Below are 21,619 nucleotides of genomic sequence, written 5' to 3'. Positions count from 1 at the left end.
AGTGAGACAGCTGGGATTTGCACATGGGTCCATGTGATTCTAGAATCTGTACTCTTAACTACAAAGCCATACTGTGTTGTGCCTTCTTCAGTGTCATCGGATTCTCTGAAAAATGTGTGAAGCAAGCCAGATACTTAAGGAGCAGTGGGAGAGAAATCTGAGGCCAACAGTGACAAATTCAAAAGACAGGCAAACGTGAAGGCCACAAGGCATGGGGCAGTGACACCGGGCTGGCTTTCAGGACAGGGCGTACCTCCCTGCATGCTCTGAGGCCCTGAGGAAGGCAAAGGAGTCCTGCCTTGGCTGGCTGAAGTTGTAAGTGACCTCTGCCTTTTCCTTTGGGGCCCACAAGCTGGGCAGTAAGGTGGCTTACAAAGCCAGGGAGGGCCACTTAGAGACATAAGGAAAAGTTCGAGCTCAAGACAAGCCAGAATCTATCTGGTGCTGAGGTGTCAGTTTGAGCTGAGGCTGGGCTACAGCTGACCCTGGCATGGACTGTTTGGACAGAGCCAAGAATCCTAGACTGGCAGCTTTCTAGAGATATAGGGGGACACAGTGGAGATGGGGGCTGGAGATCTGGGAAGAGACCGGGGAAAATGAAACTTCTTGTTACGACAGAGATGTAGAGTGGTGTATGTAAAAAGTGGATCTTCCACAAAACAGCAGTAGACTCAGACATCGGAAGGGACTAGTGGTTACCAAAGGGGGAAGGATTGAGGAGGGTTAGGGGTGGGGAGGAGGAAGGGGATAAAGGGGCACAATAATTTGTAGTCACGATGGTTGGTCACGGGATGGTAGAACAGCATGGAGAATACAGTTAATGACTCTGTAACATCTTACTACATTGATAGATAGTGACTGCACTGGAGGGGGTGAGGATTTAATAGTATGGGTAACTGTTGAACCACTGTGTTGTATATTTGAAGCCAACATAAGATTGTATATCAACAATAGTTTAATTAAAAAATAAAGTGGGTCTTCCAAAACTTTGGCTATCATGAGAGGCAACCCCAACAGAGGGGCTGGGCCTATGACAGTGTAACTGGGAACAGGATTTCCTTCCCTGAAAAATCCAGTTTCTCCATCTTTCGTTCAACTTTTTCCTGGGATTGGCCAGCAGTAAAAGGGAGACGTTGGATGGAGCTTCTTAGAGCATTTATTTTCTCTAGTTACAAGGCCAGGAGTGGGAAGTAGCTGAATGGAGCGTGTTAGTGGTGTAGGTGCTGGCTCGGGTAGAGCAGCTGAAGTAGGGGGTTGTAGGAAATAGAAGAGGAGTACACATGTGAAGTCGCTGATCTAGAAGGAAGGATACTCTTCTGCAAGAAGGGTAACAGCAGAAACATGGGAGCAACTGCAAAGCACAGGGACCCAACTCCCTTATGCCCACCCCATCCCTGGGGTCCCTCTTTTCTTCCTTAAGTTAAAAAAAATCCTTAGGCAGCTTGGGTCAGAGGCTACAAGGATCCGCAGTCATCGACTGTGGAGAGCGGAGTTTGCTCTGGCCAGCAGAGCCGGGTTGTTGTTGGCGGTAGCTCAGGCCTCCTCAGCTGTAGCATCGATGCCTGCGTAGGTGAAGTTCTCAAACAGCGACATGTTCACATAGGCCTGGGGAGCAGAGCAAGTTTTAGTGGGGGCTAGGGGTAGTGGTGACTCTGGCCTGGAAGTCCTTGGCTTCTATGTGGTTGGGATATTTTAAGAGATGATGATTTGTTCTAAAGACTCAAGATGGCCCCATGGCCAAGGGTGGCCTTTACCAACCCAGAATGGTGAGGGCATCAGACCACAGCTGGAGATTCAGATGAGAGGCCCTGATAGTTGTTAGAATTTTTTTCATGCAGTTATCCGATGAATCGTTTGCTCATTCATTCATTCATGAACTTATTTATCTATTCATAAAGTTATTTTTTATGATTTACTTATTTATATTTGATCATTCCTTCATTCTTAAGGTAGCTTACTAATTCCTAGAGCTATTTAGTCATTAATTCATAAGAAGTGTTCTTTTTGCATTTACTCATTTTGATATATTTCTTTATATTTATTTGATAACACTTATTCACATGGTTATTAAGATCTGTTTTTAGTTATGTGTTTACTTATATGATTATTATATATCATCCATCCACTAATTCTATTCATTCATTCATTTGGTTACTGTATCATTCATTCTTTCGTCCACCCATCCATCCATTTGGTTAGTTGATCACTTGTGCATTGTACTCTGGCTCTGTGCCAGGTGAAGAGAGGTGGTGTCCCAGATGAGAATGGGCAGAAGGCCCCAGCAGAGGAGGACAGGCCAGCAGTCTGGGGCCTGGGGCTTGGGGGAGGGATTTGCTGCTGGTGCTAACAATGGCTTTGAAGAGTTTAGAAGGGCATAGTGTCCAACCCATCAAGAGCTAGAAAGGAAAGCTATATTCTGGGGCCTGGCCTAGTTGTGGTGGCAGCCACGGTGGGGACAGGGACATGGAGGCTTCTGCCCTCTGGCTGCAATGAGAGGGCACCTCTGTGAGCCCACGCTCCCAGTCTCCTCACCTTCCTGGCTTCCAGCATTCGGCCCAGCTGCAGCGCGATCTGGGCAAAGGGGGGTCGCTCGTATGGGCGGTCCCTCCAGCACTGTCGCATCAGCTCGTACCTGCAGACAGGGCTGTGCTGAGCTGAGGGTCAGGGCCACCTGGGGTGCCGGGGTCCCAGGGCTGCAGGCTGAGGGGACTCACACTTCATCGTCACAGTTCCGAGGCTGCTCCATGCGGTAGCCCTGAGGGAGCTTCTCATAGAGCTCAGCGCAGGTCATGCCACAGTAGGGTGTGCCCCCTGCAGGAGGGCAAGGCTCTCAGCCCAGGGCCCAGGGAGGAAGCTAGGGACACCCTGGGGAATGGGGGTTGGGGACTCACCAAGGCTCACAATCTCCCAGAGGAGGACCCCAAAGGACCACCTGAAATGAGGAGGATGAACTTAGTTACCTTCCAGGCCCTGGCACCTGTAGGTTAGTGTCTATCTACCCAAAGTAGGCAGCCCTTGTTAGCCCCTGCATGTGTCTACCCTGGCCTTTGCCAGCTGTTGTCTGTGCTCCACTGAAACTTCTTCACAGCCCCTCAATGTAATCATAGCTAACGGTTTTATTACAGATTTACTATAGGCCAGGTATATAATGGTGGGCTTTTCCCTGGTGACCACACTGCACCTTCCCCTTTTTGCATGCTCCCTACCCATCTCTCCCTCCCAAGCTCTCCTCTACTCTCACTGATTAGATTGGGTAGCCCTTTCTCTTGCCCCAAATGACCCTTTCCCTTGAGTTCCAAGTCTCCCCACTTAGCCTCCACCCTCCTCGGAGTCCTCTCTCCATATATGTAAATTCATTTAACCTGCACACCAATACTATGATTATCCCCATTTTGTAGATAGACACTCAGTCACAGAGAGGTTAGTTAGCTTGCCCAAGGTCACACAGCTAGTAAGTGGCAGAGCTGGTATTCAAATCCTGACAGTCTGACTTCAAAGTCCTTGCTCTTAACTGCTTCTTATTCTATAGCCACCTTGTGCCGTTGAGACCAGGCTGGGTGTTCTAGTTGGGGGAGGGAATGTAGGAGACTTGGGAGCAGAAGCAGGAAGCAGGTGGTCAGTGCAGTGGACAGTGAGCAGGCCAGGCCAGGTCAAAGGGCTATGGGCACATGGGCAAAGTCTGGGCCAGAGGGCTGGGCAGGGCAGGTTCCCTGTAGAACAGGGCAGGATGGTCATCTGGGGTTGGGGAGAATAGGAAGGGAACTGGGGTGATGTTCTGGTTAGAGCCACAGGTGGGAGTGACCCTCTCCTTCAGACAGGAAAGTGAGAGCATTCCTTGAGCGGTCTCTCCATCCACCCTGGCATTATCTACTAGTAAAACCTCTTCAAGGCATCCCCCAGTCTCATAGACAAACAGAGCACTAAACTACTCATACCCCAGTCCTACCCTGAAACACCTTTCAAAACAAAATCTCCTTCCAGCAAACTCCCCACTCACTTGCTGGCTGAGCATTGCCAAGATATACCCAAGACATACCCGTGTCACACCTGGAACACATCCTACGGACAACCAAATCATGCCTTACCCTTCCTGAGACACTTCTGGGACGCATCCAGGTTATGCCTGTGTGCATCTTGGGGGACCAAGCCCTCCTGCCCCTCCCCACTGCCTTACTCACACGTCACTCTTGGTGGTATAGACACTGTAGTTCAGAGACTCAATGGCCATCCATCGCACAGGGAGACGCCCCTGAGAGAGAGTGGTTTGAGGGGTTAGTAAGGAGAAGTCTGTTTAGAGCACTCTGGGGGCAGGGCTAGGCATGGAACTGATGGGGAGGACTGACACTTACCATTGTCTTCTTCACATAAACCTCCTCCCCCCGAGAAAGCCCAAAATCTGCAATCTTGGAGGCCAGATTCTCTCCCACCAGCACATTTCGGGCAGCCAGGTCCCTATGGATGAACTGCAGGCATAATCAGAAGTCAGTGAAGACTACGGATGTGCGAGCCAGGGCTCCTGGGCCAGTAAGCGGTCTTTGTGGGCACCCTCCTTGCCTTATCTAGTCCCTCACTCTTCTTCCCCCTTCCCAGGCCTCATCCTGGGTCAGCGACTCCTGTCTGAGAAAAATCACAGTGCTGTTATCCCTTCCTTTCTGAGGGGTGGCCATGCTCAAGCTCAGGCTGTATCCCTCTTCCTGGGACAATGGTGGGCTTTTCCCTGGTGACCACACTGCACCTTCCCCTTTTTGCATGCTCCCTACCCATCTCTCACTCCCAAGTTCTCCTCTACTCTCACTGATGAGATTGGGCAGCCCTTTCTCTTGCCCCAAATGACCCTTTCCCTTGAGTTCCAAGTCTCCCCACTTAGCCTCCACCCTCCTTGGAGATCTCTCTCCTTCAACCCCATCCCCTCTGCTTTCAGAGAGAGCCAGACTTGACTGACTTGGAACCTCTTCCCTTGGTCTCCCACTGTCCTCCTGCTCCCGACCCCTCTCTCCTTTCATTCACACAGGACTTGGGCTTGGGTCTCCCTCCACAGAACCACCATCCATGGGTGATAGCCTCCCAGATTACTGCCTCTCGCCCAGGCCTCTCTCGTGAGCTCTAGGCTGGCCTCTAGAACTGCTAACTCAGCCCCTCCCCCAAGACATCCCTTGGATGCTTCAAACACAGGACCTCCTCCAGACCTGTTTCTCACCCTATGGTCTCACCCACTCACCCAGGCCAGCGACTTGGGGTCACATCCTTCCCTATTCCTCAATCACACATCCAATAACAGCCTGCTGGCTTTATCCACTGAAGTCGGTCCAGCAGCCTCCCCTCTCCCTCTGGCACGCCCTCCCTCCCCCTCCACACACCTGCTTCTCACTCAGGTACTGCATGCCATTGGCAGCATCGCTGGCAAAGCGCAGCAGCTGTCGGGAGCTGAGGGTGGAGGCTGTTCCATGTTCCCGGGCAAAAGCTGGGTCTGTTTCCAGGACCCGGCTCTTCCGTAGAAAGTCTAGCAGGTTCCCATAGGGGGCATATTCAATAGCGATATACAAGTAACCTGGGAGGTGGGGAGACACATGGTGGTTGTTTATATAGAGGCAGCCTTGTGGCAACAGGCACCCAATGGTGGTGACAGGGAGCTTGACATGAAGGAGAATTGGTAGTGATGTTCAGGGAACCTGAAGCTCCCAGCAAGCTACTGATGTGGAAGGGACGGCTGATGATGGGGGTGTGGAAGAAGGAGTAGGTGATGAGTTAGGGGCCTACCTCGGTTTTCACAGGCCCCCAAGAGGTTGATGATATTGGGATGGTGCCCCAGTTTGCACAGAACTTCCAGCTCTCCCGCAAAGTCACGGTGGTCATTTTCAGAGGCATACTCTGTGGAAGGAATCCAGTATCACTTTTGCCAGAAATAATTCTGGAGAAAGGGCATGGGCTGGTGAGAGCTGGGGTCAGATGCTGAGGAAAGTCAGGTAGGGCTGGGAACTGTGGGACAAAGGAAGGGGTCAGGGGTCACTTTCAGAGGACCTTTCAGCATCTTGATGGCTGCGTTCATCTTGAGCCCATCCTTCTTGATCATGGCCCGGATGACTTGGCCGAAGTTCCCCTCCCCGATGAGGTCCTCAAAGGTGATGTCCTCCCACTCCAGCACTGGGTAGCTCAGGGGCTCAGGCTGTGGTTTTGGCCGCCGGGTCAGGGTCAAGGTGCCCGAGCTGAACTGCAGGATGGTCTCCTCACCCTTCATGGGATATGCGACAAGTGGGGACACAGTCCACACAACAGACGTGGGGCCAGCAAGAGGCATAAATAGCATACAAAGAGTAGTTAGACAAATGGACAGAGACCCAGAGAGGCACCTTGGTGGTGAGCCAGGGACAGACATGTAAATAGAGGGCACATTCTGAGACAGAATCATAGGAGATGGAGCCATGGGTGGGCTGTTGAGTGGACAAATATCCAGGGAGAGAACTGCAGAGGCCACAGCCTGGGGATCAGGTGTGTTGGGCTCTGGAAAGACAGGGAGTGGGTGAAGTTGCTAGAAGTCATGATGTGAGTTAATGGAAGGATATTTCTAACATTTAAAACAGAAAGGAATTAGATGAGCTGTAATGAGAAGCAGTGAGATCCCATTATTGTGCTGATTCCACAGCCAGGCCTTTTGGTCACCAGGAATGCTCTAGTGGGCATCCCAGCCTTGGACAATAGACTAGGGTACATTTATTGAGCTACTATATGCCAAATCCTGACTTGCTGGGAATCCCTGGAGGGGTTTTCTCCATAGTACCAGAGTTAAGTGCCATCTACCTACCTGGCATCCATCCAGAGCTCTAAAACTACTGGGACCCAAAGATAGAAAGCCCATGACAAGAGGAATATCTACTTTTCACAACTCAGTATGAGCTGGGCCATCTGGGCAGGGCTGATGGCATGAAAAGGAAACAGTTGAACAGGATCAAGAGCAATGCCAATACAAGAACTGAGAGAAGGGAAAGATGGACCTGGTGGTGGGACTCTCTAAGTGAGATGAAGCCCAGCTGATGAGGACATAGATCACACGGACTCACATGACACATGACAGCTGAAGATACATGTCAGAATGCACACACATGTTCTAGTAGTGGCACTGGGGGCAGGTGCATCCATGCAGAGGTATTCGTGCACATGTGGTCTTGGGAGAGCACAACTGGGACACACCCATATACATAGTGGATATGGTGTGCCTGCCAGTGGATGCACATGTACGCTCATATGCAGCATACACATACCCCCTCGTGGCGCACATAGGCTACATCCTGATATATGTTAGGATACTCCGTGAAAGGCCATCTGTATCCTATTGCCCTTCCCCCACCTCAGTAGTGGGCTTTCAGGGTGCTGACCTCAGTTGGAGGGCCAACAGAACAAAGAAACCAATTGAGGCTCTGAAGGGAGCTTTTTAAAGGCACAGCAGAGATAATAGCCATGGACACTAGGCTTTCTATCACAAGGATCAGCCCTTGGGAGAGAGGAGGGCTTTTTTTGAAATGCCAAAGCTTGACTGTAAATATCAAGGGCCTGGGCCTGGAGGACCAACGGCAGAGTTCGGGTCCTAAGTGACAACAGTGGGGAAGATCTCAGAGGTGGGACAGTGGGTAGCAAGAGATGGGAGGAGGTGACAAGATGAGGTGACGCTGGGTCCCTGAGGAGCTGGCTCCCCACCCCCAGCCTCACCCCTATGTGTGGGCCTGTGGGCTGGAGGCGTGTGGGCCCCAGAAGGACAAAAGCTCAGGTAGGTTTACAGGGAGGCCGCGAAGAGTGGAGGCTGGAACTCCTTTGTCAAGGAGTGACAGGTGAGGCTGTGGGCCCAGCACAGCTCCAGAGTGGCAGAGACAGCAGTATGAGGGTACGGCACGGCAGTAGGTCTGAGGGCCCTGTCAGCATACAGAGAAGCACCCGAGTTCTTCGTCTCCCAAAGGAGGCCCTGGAGTTCACAGTGATGGAGGTTGGGACAAGGAACTCACAGCCTGCGTGGCCTGTAGGCCGGAGGCCCCAGGAGGCTGAGGGCATCAGCCATAGGTGTGCGCAGATGGAGGCTGGCCCCCAAGTTAGGGAGGGCCTCCCAGGACAGCCCACTAGAAGCCCAGCTGTCCTTCCGTGTTATCACTGTGCTGCTGAGCCTTAGATCACTTCTAGTGAGAAGGGGAAAAAACCCCAATCTGTCTATGGCAGAATACAGACATAACCGAGTTATTTTGCATGGGGAATATTAAATACTTCACCACTAATATAAATGGGCTCATGAGCTGAATTCAGTTCTAAAAAACGAAGAAACAAACCTGTATTTTGTGCCCTTGCATGTTGCTGAGTGTAGCGACATACACACACACACTTGGGGGGTGTACAATTACATAGGCAAAAACATATCTACACAGGGTCTGCACACATGTGCCCTGGGGTGGATGCAGGTGACTGACCGATCCTGACTGGTACGTGAAGGTGCGTCTACGATGCAGGCAGCTTTTGCGGATGCACACCAGGGTTAAGAGGGCAGCCAGGATGGTGAGGCAGGTGGCAGATGCAGAGCCCACCACGGCTAGTATCAGCTGTCGGTCCAGACCCTCTTCAGCTGCCTGGACCTCCTGGACTGGGCCCTCGCTCTGCAGCCCTGCACACAATAGAGGGCAGATCATGAGGATGCCTGGTCAGAGAACCCAGAGGCCACCAGGGGGTCACACAGAGGGAGAGGTCATAGATCCCAGTACAAGGGAGGGACCGCGGATATCATGCCTATGGCCAATGAATCACAGGAGTGACATGGTTTTCCCAGCACGAGGACAATGGGTCATAAGAAGGGAAGAGTCAGGGCTTTCAGTCCTAGGGCTCATGTTGCTTGTTGGGAGGGGCCTAGGATGCTTTAGCTCCCAGGCTGGGGTACACGTGGAGGGACAGCACACTGAGATGGATCCCAGGAGTTCCCATGGGCCCTGCTCTCTCACCATTGCCCAGAGTGGACTCTTCTACCACATTGCTCCAGTCCCCAGGACCCTGGACACTGGCCCGCACACGGAAGAGGTAGCGTGTACTGGCATTGAGGCCACGGACAATGGTGCTTGTCTCCTCAGGCCTGTCCACGTCCATCCATAGTGGGTCTCCTGAGCCCCCAGCCACCTGCACCTCCACAATGTACTTGGATATAGGTCCTGCTGGAGCCTCTGGACGCTGCCACATCAGCTGGATCTCAGAGTCTGAGAGGGCGTGGGCATGGAGGTGTTGAGGGGCTGGAGGCCCTGGGGAGATGGCGGTGGGAAGGCAGAGCTCAGACAGAACCAAGGTATGTAGCTGTGGAGCTAGACGGACCTGCTGTAACAGCCCTCTGTTCCCTGCTCTGTGGACCCCAGAATGGGAGTTACCTCATACCCCACCAACCTCCTCCTTCCCCTTCTGGGCTGAATTCCTCTCCCCATGGCCCCCTTCTCCCCTGAGCTTCTGCTTCCCCTCTTCTCTTATATGCCACATCTTCCTGGTGTCCAGATCCTCCCAGTGTCCTAGGTCCTCTCCATGACCCCCACGCCATGTGGCCCCCAAGTCCTATGTCCTTCTGGTGCCCTGTACCCTCCCCACTGCCCTTATGCTCCACATGAACCATGACCTCCCCATGCTCGCCTCCACATGCTCGTCCATATGCTACTGGCGACCCATGTCCCCAGGTATCTGACATCTTCCTTCCCCGTCTCATACGCTCCCTGTTGTGTCTGTCTGATATCCTGGGTCCTCCTTGTCCCTACACTTTCCTGTGTGCCTCCTATGTCCATCCAGTATCCTGTTACCTCCCATGTCCTTTGGGGCTTATGTGTTCCCTGTGTAACCCCCTCATCCCAAGCCCATCACCCACTTGCTGAGCATACCACTGGGGGGCAGAAGCACATGTGCGGGTGGTGAGGCGGGGCCCAGGAGGGTGCAGTGGTAGAGTCGCACATCCAGCTGGTAATGGGTGCCAGGCGTGAGTCCCGTCAGGAGGGCGGTGCGGGCCTGGGGGGACGAGACGTTCTCCCGCCGCTCCTGTCCCCGTGCCCCGTCCCACAGGCGCAGCAGGAAACCATCGCCCACCAGTGGGCCAGGCACCGAGTGTAAGGACCAGCTCACCCGCAACCGGTCAGGGCCCTCCACATGCCAGCCCTCCAGCCATGGCTGCAACAAGGGCTCTGAGGCCGGAGGTCAGGGGTCAGGACTGTCCAGTGGGTCCTTGGGGCCGGATGGGACAGTGATCCCCGGGGATAGGGCGGGACAACCTCCAGCGGGAAAGGCAGGGGCCCCTGGAGTGGACAAGACATAACAACCCCTGAGTGCACAGGGCAGTGGGCCCTGGGGGACAGGAAGGGATGGCTCTTGGCCTCTCACCAGGACAGTCTGTGGTCATGAGGGAGGGAGGCCCCCAGCCCCCCTCCCCGCCTTCCCCTGGCCGGCTCAGCTGCACACGGACACTGTATTCTGTCTTCGGCCTCAGGTTCATTAATGTCACGTTCTCACTGGGGTCCACTGGAGTGGAGTGTACAGCAGACGTCATTCAGTCCCAACCTCCCCTGGAAGTTGCCCTTCTCCCTGGAGCCCTCTCTTCTCCTGTTGCCTTCTCTCTCCCTTTCCATCCTCCCCTTGCACTCGTACTACTATCTGACAGCCCTGACCTGCTGCAGCCCTCTCCCATCCCCAGCTCTCTCTCCACTCACCCACAATGGTAGACCAGGCCCTGGTGCTGTCCTGGGACCGGTAGTGTAGGCGCACAGAGGCAATGGGTCCGTCCCCAGAGAAGGAAACCAGCGGGGATACCACCAGTTGGCGGCTCTGCTTGGCCAGGAGCCGCGGAGCAGTCAGGGCCACAGGGGGCACTGCCAGGAGACTCGAGGTCAGGCAGGGCCCAGACAGCCTGCCCAGTCCTCAGGAAAATGGGAGGATTCTGCGCTCTGGCCACCAGAGACACTTCTGGGTCTGGATTTGGATCTGGGGCCCCTCTGGGCTGGGAGAGACCAAGTTCAAGAGATGCCCAGAGTGGCCAGGGCCGGGGAGGACAGCATTCTGCCCCTGAGCCGCTCAGGGCCCAAGGACTCGGCAATGAGGGCATGAGGGTATCCCTAAAGGTGTTAAGTGAGGCAGTGACTTGGTGAGATGGGGCTTGGGGATAGGCACTCTGCCCATGAGGTGTGGGGTGGACAGAGGAGGCTGAACCCCAAGGCAGGGAGAGAAGCTGCTGTCGCCTACTCTGCCCTTCCCCCCATCATGTTACTCTTAATGAAAAAGAGTTAGCCAGTAATGAAGCATCGGCTCTGTCCTGGACGTGTCACATGCCTGATCTGTCTCCCAGCTACCTTCCAGATAAGGCTCTTACCCCATGTTCTGAGGGAAGAAACTGACACTTGGAGACACTGACTGATTTGCCTGAGGAGACACAGCCGGGGGAGATGCAGCCAAGGCTTGAGCTAGGTCTGTCTTACTAGGCACCTAAAATCAGCCAGTTTAACTCCAAAACAGCTTTAGTGTTCTTGCCCGGCTTCCTCCCTCCATGTCACTGTCCCTGTTCTGGTCTTAGCTTTTGTTTTCAGATTATTGCTCTGAAGCCTTAACTGGTTCCTTTGCTTCCTTCAAACACTGGCCAGACTGATTTTCTGAGGAGAATGGGTGGATGGATGGATGCGTGGGTGGATGGAGGGAAGGAGGATGTAGGATTGTGAGCTGAGGGTTGGGGAGGGAGGGTGGTGTCTGGCAGAAATGAGCATGTTGTGAGGAGGTGAGATGAAGGTCCAGTTTGGAGCCCTGGGTGCCTATGGCTCAAATGGGGTTAAATGCCCAGGAGGTGGCTGGATGTAAGTGGGCCCCTGAATCATACCCCAGGTAACTTCCACAATGACTTCAGAACTAGACCTCCATTTCATGGAAGGCCCACCAAATGGGTCTGGGAATCAGGTGAGGTGTCCAGGCTGTAGATGTATCTGGGAGTTGCCAGAGAACAGGTGAAATCTTGCATGTAGATGACATTTTAAATAATAGTAACAATAAATGTCAACATATACTGAACACATTTCCAGTGTCAGGCACTGTGCTCAGCACTTAAATGCATCATCTCATTTAACCTTAACAGCAACCCTATCAAATGAGTGTCTATCTTCATTGCAGGGAGAGAAATAAGCTTTGAGGGGCTAAATAACTGGCTAATGCTATGGCACTGGGGATTTGTAGCAACGATTCAAAGCCTGCGGAGCGGGAAGAGAAAGGCTGGAGGTGGTGCCCTGTGGAACCATGGGGATTATTTCCTGGTGGCCGGAGGAGCTGCAGAGTAGTGGGAGAGGTGGTGAGCAAGTGGGCAGAGTGAGGAAGAGGAAGGCGAGCAGTCTGGGCTTCTGTGGGGGTGGAGGGGTTGTTGGGGACAGAGGGGAGGAGCCAAGGGGCAGCAGAGGTGTGAATGCTGGCCAGGGCTCATGGTGCTGGAGAGGGTGAAGGGACACCTGGACTGGAGTGGGTGTGCTCTGCTCTGAGTAATCCTGGCACTGACCCGTTCCCCCCTTAAGCACGCAGACTCCTACGTGGCACCTCTGGGCAGTGAGGCAGGTCACCCCTCAGCTCCATGGCCTCATGTGCTCCTGTCCTAGCCCTGAGTGCCCTGTGTGGGACTCCCAGTGGGAAGCAGTATCCCAGAGGCAGTAGAAGGCACCCTACGCTGAGTGTAGGGGTTGTGAGGAGGCAGAGAGGGCAAGCATGGCCAGGCAGGAGGCTGGGTGAGGCTGGAGGGTATCCCGTTTCTGCGGCACGGGATGCACTTTCCAGATGGACTGAGCTGTGCTCCTGCCCTGACACTGCCCAGCCCAGATCTAATTGATGACCCTTCTTTGCCTGGTGCTGGGCTGTGACCTTAGATGCCCCTGCCCTTGCCCTTGCTATTATGATGCCCAGTCTGAACAACACTGGTTGGTGCCCTCTGCTCATTGTCCATCCTCCACGGCCCCAGGACTTCACTGACCTTTGACGTTGACCCTGAAGCGCCGACTGTCTTGGCCACCAGATGTTGACACGCGGCACTCCCAGAGCCCACTGTCCCCGAGGGCCAAGGGGGGCACCTCGAACTCGGCTGTGGTCCTATCTGGCTCCACAATGGCCTTGGTAGACTGAGAGAGATGGAGAGGGGAGGACCACAGAGAATGTGCACCCATGTGGCAGATACACACATATGTCTGTCTGGACTGATGAGGGGACAGGCCTGGTAGCAGCCCCCCAACAATCAGCCTGACCCTACTTAAGCCATTGGGTAGAGCCTGCAGAAAGCCCCGTGAGGACATGGGTCAGAGGGATCAACTGTGAAGTTGGTGGGGTGGGTGCCCTGGGTTAGGGGTCAGGAGGCTGACCAGGAGGACGGTGCCATCTGGCTTGCGGAGCTCCATGCTGCCTCGTACTGGGAAGGGGTTCCCTGCGGCTGCACAATTGATGCGGGGCATCGTCTCTAAGTTGAACTCCAGTTCTGAGGCCACATCCAAGATCTGGGGGATCCGGTCTGGGGAGAGAGGACACTCATCTTGGAGCCCCACAGGGGCAGGCACTGACCACTGAAGTGTCCACTCTCCTGTGTCCTGCATCTCCTTGGAGATACCGCCGTCTGCCCAGTCACTCAGGCCTGAAGCCAGTGAAGTTCTGTGTGATTCCTCCAGAGCCTTGGCACCCCATGTCCGATCAGCTGCAGAGGCCACCTCCTGTGCTCCTTTAACTCCTAACACCCTCTCATACAGCAAGCAGAGGCCGTACCAGCCTCACGGCTGGCACTCTGGTTCAGGCCTCATTCATTCTGGGGCCCTGCTGCAGATACCTGAGGTCTCCTGCCTACTTCCACTCTCCACCCAGCAGCTGGTGTAGCTCTATCAAATACAGATCTGACCACTGTATGCCCCATCATCTTAAATGTACACCCGTTGGCCTGCTGTTCATATTCCCCAAGCTTTGACCTCTTCTAACCACATCTCCAACCTCCCCTCACTCCACTGTCCTGGCACCTAAGCCTGAGTCTACAACCCCTGGGCCTTTGCCCCTGTTCTTACCCAGCCATCTCTCTCTTTTCCTTCATATTCCATCTCAGATCTCACCTCTTCCTAGAAGCCCTCCCTGACCCACTCAGGCAGGTCCGGGGCCTCCTCTGGGGTCCCACCCACTTGGGGCTGCTGCTCATCCCTGTACAGCTAATGTGGGCTGTGTGGTGAGAATTTCTTCCAGACCATGGGGTCCCCAAGGGCAGAACTTTGAGCCACAGAAATGCGTTTGGTGAAGGCTGCCCTGTTTTGAGGGATCTCAGAGATGCTTGTGCTCATACCTGATTTCTCACAGTGCATGCCATGCCACCCGGAGGGGCAGACACAGCCGCTGAAGCGGTCACAAGTACCGCCATTCTGGCACTGGCACTGGAGGCGGCAATCAGCCCCAAAATGACCAGGGGCACAGGCTGGAACAGAGGGGGTATGGTTAGAGGGGTACAGGTCTTCAGCAATGAGGGCAGAGCTGGGGCCTGGGTTACAACAGGCTGGGTGGAGAGGGTGCTGGTCAGGTGAGCAGGCAATTGTGGAGGGGTGTAAGTCAGGGCCAGAGTGAAAGGTCCAGGTCAAGCCTGTAGCCAGCTGCCTGGGTCAGGGACCATGGAGGATGAGTTAGTCCATACCTTCCTGGCACTGGCTTCCTCTCCAGCCAGAGCCACAGGAGCAGCCGTAGGGGTCTGGGAGGCAGAAGGTGAGGCCACGACAGCCTGATGTACCTGGGCACTGCTCCTGGCAGCTCTGCCCAAAGCGGCCCTCCCTGCAGGCTAGAAAGAGGGCATATGGGCATAGGGGCATCTGCTGGGCCCCGGGTCCAGACCAACTTCACATTCTTACCCTCCAAGCCTCATCCTCTCAGTTGGAGAGTCTTCCCCCAGCCAGGCGTCCTCTCCTGCATAGGTCCTAGCTCCCCCTCCTCCTTACCCTGCTCACAGCGGGTACCCGTGAATCCAGGCGGGCACACACATTCGCCGTCCTGGTCATGGCAGACACCTCCATGCAGGCAGCCTGGGCATTCCTTGGCACAGCCTGGTCCCCAGAGTCCTGCCTCACAGCCTGAAGGAATGTGCTTTCAGCAGCTGACCCTCAGCCACCTGACCACTGCTGCCAAGGACTGGGGCTGCCCTGGGACCCTCAGGAAGCCCACAGAGCTCTCAGCCTCCCACACCTCCCACACCTCCCATCACCTCTGCCCCGGCCTCTAACCCCGCACGATGAGCCGAAAGAAGGCACTGCCCAGGGGGCTAGCTTCCAGGTAGGTGGCACTGTAGATGCCGCTTGATGGTGGCTGCACGTTTGTGAGATGCAGCAAGAACCATCCATCCTGGGCCTCATGCCAGTCCAGGGTATGGAAGTAGGATCCTGGAGGCATAAACAGGTCAGGGGCCTCAGCACCATGTGACAGCTGGTGTCCCCGTCCTCTGCCCACCTCCCCAGGTACCTCAGTGAGCACTTTGCCCAATGATCAGACCTGGGGAAGACACCAGCGAGTGTTTGAACCCAAGTCAGAAGCTGGGGAGCATCATTTTCTCCACACTCCCCCAACCATCAGTGATCACCAAGTCCTGTTGTGTGCATCTCATCTCCTGAAGCTGTCTGCTTCTCCCCACACCCACTGCCACCACCCAGACCCACCTCCCACAGCCTCCTAAGCAGTCTCTCTCCTCCTGTTCCCTTTCCCATCCATCCTCCACTCGGCAGCCAGTGTGATTTTTCTCCAACACATTCCCCTGTAGCTCCCCTTGCTCACACTCATCCCCAGTCCTCCACCCCTCAGGACAACGCCCAGCAACGCAGCATGGCATCCTCACCCCTCTGGCCAACAGTCAGCTCTCCTGCCCCACACCTCTCAGTGCCCAGCCTGCCTCCTAACATTCCTAAATTCAGGCATTACTGGTTTCTCTGCTGGAAACACCATGGTATTGCAGAGCCTTTACTCTGGTATTCCTGCTTTTGCTCTTATTGATCCTCCTGGAATATTCTTCCTTCCTTTTGTGTGTGGCTATTTCCATTCCCCCATCTGGGCACAGTTTAGGTGTCTACTCTCCCTTCAGGACCTGCGGACCCTAATATTAGGGTCCCTATCTCTGCCGTAACCCCTTCTTTGCTCAGGACTGAACAGGAACTCTAGGGTGCCCAGGTCCACCTGACTCTGTGCATCTCTCATCAGTAAGGGACCTGGAGCTCAGCAAGCAAATGTTTTGTGCCCAAGGGTAGGGTCCCTCTCCCCCAGGACCCCAGGGATGCAAGAGGCAGCCAAAGGGCTGTGGGTCTGAGGGCTGGGGCAGGAATGTTCAGGGCCTCACAGGAAAATGGCTTCCTCCCATGGAGTGGCCTGGGAGGGCCACGGGTGGGGCAGGCCTAGGCTGAGATCCCCAGGGTCTGCCTAGGCCCTGGCATGTGTCTGGACAGAACTCTGGAAGAGACTAGACTCCCTGTGCTTGCTCTGGAACTTTTTTACCATTTCTCCTCTTCCCCATGGGGACTGCTGCTCCCTGCCGCTTGGGTTATGTAGCAGCGCTTGCTAACTCCCAGAGGAGTGCTGAAGGTGCGGGTTTAGCACAGTGCTGACTTGGGGGTGACATGGGAGGAGGCCACCGACCAGGAGACTGCCGGTCCTCTGAATGGGCTCAGAGGAGGACACAGAGCTGGAGATGGGATGGCTTCATGTGCTTCCTGGGCCAGGACAGATGACAGACCCTGGAGGTTGGCTGAGGTAATAGGTGTATTGGAGTGACAGGTGTGTAGGACGCCAAAACTGGGGATGCCAAGGAGGTGTTGGGGTGTCAGACCTATGGGTTTTCTTGCCCAACTAGTTCAGATGACCCTCTCACCGTTGCTTTTCCAGATCACATCTGTCTGTTTCACCTTGCGCACACGTGCGGAAAGCACAGCCGTGTCGCCTCTGTTCACTGTGTGTGTGACCTTATCCGGGAGCAGGTGGGCTGCGGGGTGGAGGGAGGGGGTCAGAGGTCATGGGCACGCCTGCGCACCCCTCAGTCCCGCGCGCAGACTCACCTCCGGGGTTGTTGTGCACGTAGATGACGCGCGTGCGCCGCGGCCCCGCGCCGCCCACGCAGGAGAAGACGCCCACGAGGTCGGAGGGCTGGGAGAAGCCGCGCAGGGAGATCTGGTGCGAGCCGTTGCGGGCCAGGTGCGGGGGCTGCCAGGGCCGGGGCGTGCGCACAATGCGGTCGTCCTTCTCCAGCAGCAGGGGAGCGCCCCAGGGGTCCGAGCCCCTGACCGCCCCGGCCTCCCCCGACACGCAGGTCAGAAAGAAACGCTGCGGCTCCGTGAGGCGCAGGTCGGCCAGCAGTGTCAGGTCCCCCGCTGCGCCTGGGGCCGGGACATCAGTCCTCGGATCTGACAGGAGGGTCTCCAGCCTTCACCCCTTTTTACCCCCACCCCCACTCCTTTTTTGCACTTTATCAAGGACATCCACCCCCTCCCTTCCTGTCTCTTTCCCCTTCCTGGTGCATTGGTCCCTTTTCCTCAAGTCTTAAATCCTGAAAGAACAAAAACAAAAACAAAGCCCCTTGTCTGTCTGGCCCTTTCAACCCCTCCCTTCTCCTACCAGATGGCTTCTCTTTACAGCCCCGCTTTCAGAAAGAATGATCTATGCTCCTGTCTCCGGTTCCTCACTTTTTATTCCCTATCATTGCCCCTTCCTGGCCTGACTCTAAACTGCTCTGTAAAGGCGAGTGGCACCCCTTGTGCCCCACCATGAGGGTGCAGGCTGGGAGAGCCACAGAGAGCAGAAGTGTCTTGGAGAAACCCCTTCTTGTCGCTCCAGACATCTAGATGTGTTTGTTGTGCAAGAATTTAAGGTGGGAGAAGCAGTTCTGCAGCCAGGTGTTTGTGGGCAGAAAGGAAGTGAGCTTCTGGACCAGGCTAACGCCAGAAACAGGGAGGGCAGCCTGGGGCTGACACACACTTAGATAGTCTTGAGGTGGGCCTAGTCTTTGCCTTCCAGAGAGCTGCCTGCCTTGCTGGGGAGGCAGACATGGACATCACTGTCAAATTCAGGGAGCCATGTGGGCCAGCACAAAGGAGGGGCACTAACCCAGTGTGGGGGTGGCAGGGATGGAGAGATGCCTCCTGGGACATAATGCCAGTGGGTCTGAGAGCTGAGCAGGGCACTGTGGGGTCAGGAGAATAGGGATGGGGTGAGGTCAGTGGTAGGAAAGGGCAGTCTAGGCAGAGGAAACAGCCCAAGTAAAGGCATGGAGTGAAAAATACCGTGGTGTGGATGGGGGGATGTCCAAGTTCCGGGTGGCTGGAATACACAGTGTGAGGCAGAGTCCGGAGTCCAGGCCTGACCGTGGAGAGCCCCGTGAGCCTTCTCAGCCCCATGACCCCATGCCCTCCTGAGCCCCTTCTCAATCGCTGCCTGTTAACTGCCAAGTAGCTCGTTAGTTTGAACACCACTTAGCTTATCAATTGATATTCTTGGAAAGCCTACTGTAAGTAAGTGGAGCTAGCATTTGCTGATGGCCTGCCTATGCCTGGCACCTGTTTTCCACTGGATCCTCATGCCCTCCAGTGAAGCTCATGTCTTTCCATTTACCGAGGGTAGTAATAATTATTCTGCAGGTTTCCTCCAGCCCACTCATCCACTCCCTTGGCTCTAACTGTCCCCTCTGAGTGGGGCGGCCTCTCAGATCAGACCTGCCTTTCTGTCAGCTTTTCCCAAACCTGCTTCTCTCCAGTGCTGCCTGGTTCAGCAGATGGGACTGGCCACCTGAGACACAAACTTTGGAGTCATCGCATCCTACTGCTGTCATAATAATTAATGTTTATTGGAAGTCAATTATATGCTGGGCATTTTCCTGATGTTCTCTTCTTTTATCATCCCAACTATCCTGGGAGGTGGTTGTTATTACCCCAATTTTATAGCCAGTGAACAAAGGTTCAGAGAAGTAACTTGCCCAAGGTCATATAGTTAGTAACTGGCAGGTTTTCTGACTTAAAAGTCCACACCTCTAAGCATGGTACTGGCTGCCCCAGTCAGCCACAGAATTCTGCTAATTCTGTTTCCTCAAAGCCTCTTGACGTCATCCCTATCTCCAAGCCTGCCGTTGTTTAGCCCTCACCTTTACTTACCTGGACCATCCCAACAGCTACACCCCAACTTCCTCAACTCATCCTCCAAAGTGATCCATCTAAGACCTTGTGACTCCCTGGCCTACAGCCTTCCATGGCTCCCCATTGCCCTCAGGATACAGAGCATGCTCTTGAGCCCCTTGCTGCTCACACTCTGCCCCTCCTGCTGTGTTCTTTCCAGGAACCTTCTGTCCCATGCATTTCCATGCCTCAGAGACTTGCCATCTATTGTTATGGCTGCCTGGAATGAAGACCACCACTTTCAGTGAAGTCTTTCCCTACCCTGAAGCAGAGTAAACTGACTCCTCAGTGCTCCTTTGGAGCTCCATGTCTGTTTAGCCTCACCCCATGAACTATGTCCTCAACTAGACCATGAATCACTCAAAGCCAGCATTTGTATTCTAATCCTCTTCAGCTACCACTTATTCAGAAACCTTTACCAAGCACCAGGCACTGTCCCAAGCACTCTGTGTAAATTGCCTCATTTAAACTCTCTAACAGCCATAAGAGGTCATCATCATTTAATCTATTGTACAGATTTGGAAGCTGTCTGCCTATTAACTAATGGCACACCTCTTAGCACAGCTCCTGGAATATTGTTGGTGCTTGATAAATGTTTGTTGAATGAATAATTGAGTGACTCCAACACCCTGAAACCCATATGAGCAACCACTGAAAACTTCCTGGGACCGATAGGCCTTGCTGCTCCCAACAGGTCCTGAAATCCAACACAGTCAAGGGTCACACCCCCTTCCCTCCACCAGTCCCAGGCTGCAGTGAGTTCTAGTGCCTGCCTGGGTGTTTGAGGCCCTGATCCTACCTTCTAGCTGATCAAGGTGTGGATGAAAGTGATGCCAGTGATGATAGGGTTTCCTGGAGAGAATCAGTGCCTTGAGGGCTGGGTTGGGGGTGGCTTGGGGGAGACTTACCAACATGAGAAGCCAGGAAGAGAATGGGGAGCAGCCAGGGGGGCACCAGCCAGACCATGCTCTAGAGTCTGCCCAGGCCAGCCAGGACGAGCTGGGCCCACGGTCAGTTGCCCAGGGTCTGGCTACTCAGCCTGTGCTGGTTGGTGTGTGTTGGTGTTGGAGAGGAAGAGGAAATGAGGTGGCTTGGGAGGGAGGAGTGGCAGGGGAGAGGAGTGGGGAGAACTCCTGCTTCTGGGCCTCTGGGGCCCCCAGTCCAGCCCCTGCAAGGCTGAGGATGGGTGTGGCCTGGAAGGTCTTACTCCGGAATGGAGTTACTCGAGGTGGGGGTTGGGTTGTGGTAAGGACAGACCTGGGGACGACAGGATTGATTTTCCCATCCCGGCTTCCCTCCTTGGTCCTCAGTCTGGCCAGTGTGCAGGAGGCAGGAGGCAGGAAAGGGAGGAAGCCAGTGGCTTCCGCCTATTGAGGAGGGATGGGGGGCAGATATTGTTTTGAGGTCTCCCCTCCCCCCATACACACAGTGCAGCCCACGTGATTCCTCATGTATGCACCCCAGGACACAGTTACGTGGTTGTCCTGGAGAGCATTTCATGTATGTAAAATAAGGATCTTTGTGGGCCAGGGGAATGTACACAAAGGAACAAAAAACTCACACTTGGCAAAAAAGAACCTTCGATTCTATCTTGCATAGGCAGGGGTGGAAAAGTTTACCCTTCTTCCTTTCTAGGTTCTTTGGATGATCTAATAAATCAACATAAGGCAGATCCACAGGAAAACAAAAGTTTAATAATACGTATACCTCCTCTATACATGGAAGTGAAGGGGTTCAGATCAAGTCTCCCCAAGATATGCCACTTTGGCATGATGATCATTGGGAGCTAAAAGCAATAAAAACCCAGCAGATTCAGGAAAAGCTCTCTACCTCCCCTCAGCTGCTTACATTGATGTGGGAAAGGGGACCTGGATCTGCAAGAGCTATTACTAGAGATTCCTTTTTACCTAAGAAACTTATCTGCATAACAGCCACAATTTTTGCTTTCCAAACATCTCTGTCTTGCTGCCAACGGCCCTCCTCCTCTCTTGGATCCCTGGACCCCTACCCCTTCCTTAGCTCAGGACATTATATAAGCTTCAGTTGTCTGGCTTCCCTTTGGATTTGATATTTAATGGGGCCACCCCAGATAAGTAATTAAACTTGTTTTTCTCCTTTAATCTGTCTTATGCCAAATTAATTATTAGATTCGCTAAAGGACCTCCAAGGGAAAAAGGGAACATCTTCCCACCTCTTCAGATGGCAATCATGGAGGGACTTTAACTGCCGAAAGTTGCTTACTCCAGGACTGAGAGATCTGGAGCTGAGAGATCCCGGGACTTCTGACCAAAAATCTGGCAGAAGGTAAGAATTCTGAACTGACTGTCAGACTTCTGGATCTTTGCCTGCAGGATCTGGTGGGACTGAGAGTGGTGAGTCCTTTCCCTTTTCTAAATTTAGATTAGCAGGAGAAAATATGTGTGAAACTAGTACCTTGGGTATAACGACTTTCAGAAAGATTTGGTAAT

At 54.1% G+C, this 21,619-nt stretch overlaps 1 protein-coding gene across 3 annotated transcripts; it reads right to left on the bottom strand.

The window, feature by feature from the left end:
• Positions 1 to 1,138: 1,138 nt before the first annotated feature.
• Positions 1,139 to 20,225, bottom strand: TIE1 (tyrosine kinase with immunoglobulin like and EGF like domains 1). 3 transcript variants are annotated; one of them, XM_017676087.3, is made up of 23 exons: positions 20,060 to 20,221; positions 17,046 to 17,363; positions 16,862 to 16,972; positions 15,234 to 15,389; positions 14,952 to 15,083; positions 14,654 to 14,794; positions 14,312 to 14,440; positions 13,359 to 13,504; positions 12,977 to 13,121; positions 10,695 to 10,853; positions 10,369 to 10,506; positions 9,876 to 10,172; positions 8,967 to 9,257; positions 8,445 to 8,635; positions 6,019 to 6,229; positions 5,758 to 5,868; positions 5,358 to 5,548; positions 4,350 to 4,463; positions 4,179 to 4,249; positions 2,892 to 2,932; positions 2,715 to 2,811; positions 2,533 to 2,632; positions 1,139 to 1,605 (listed from the first exon to the last, which is right to left on the bottom strand). In XM_017676087.3, the coding sequence occupies exons 1-23, from the start codon at positions 20,115 to 20,117 to the stop codon at positions 1,534 to 1,536; spliced, it is 3,420 nt and encodes a 1,139-aa protein (XP_017531576.3). In that variant the 5' UTR covers positions 20,118 to 20,221; the 3' UTR covers positions 1,139 to 1,533. The 3 variants fall into 3 exon arrangements, with proteins under 3 accessions (XP_017531576.3, XP_017531579.3, XP_073089871.1); XM_017676090.3 differs by having other exon boundaries at positions 17,046 to 17,190; positions 20,060 to 20,209; XM_073233770.1 differs by lacking the exons at positions 1,139 to 1,605; positions 2,533 to 2,632; positions 2,715 to 2,811; ... (1 more) ...; positions 4,179 to 4,249; positions 4,350 to 4,463 and adding an exon at positions 4,478 to 4,617 and having other exon boundaries at positions 20,060 to 20,225.
• Between the last annotated feature and the right edge of the window lie 1,394 nt (positions 20,226 to 21,619).

The sequence above is a fragment of the Manis javanica genome, chromosome 4 (genome assembly GCF_040802235.1).
Source record: "Manis javanica isolate MJ-LG chromosome 4, MJ_LKY, whole genome shotgun sequence".
Classification (NCBI taxonomy): domain Eukaryota; kingdom Metazoa; phylum Chordata; class Mammalia; order Pholidota; family Manidae; genus Manis; species Manis javanica.
The sequence above is the reverse complement of the archived record's forward strand: the minus strand, read 5'-3'. Positions and strand labels throughout refer to the sequence as shown.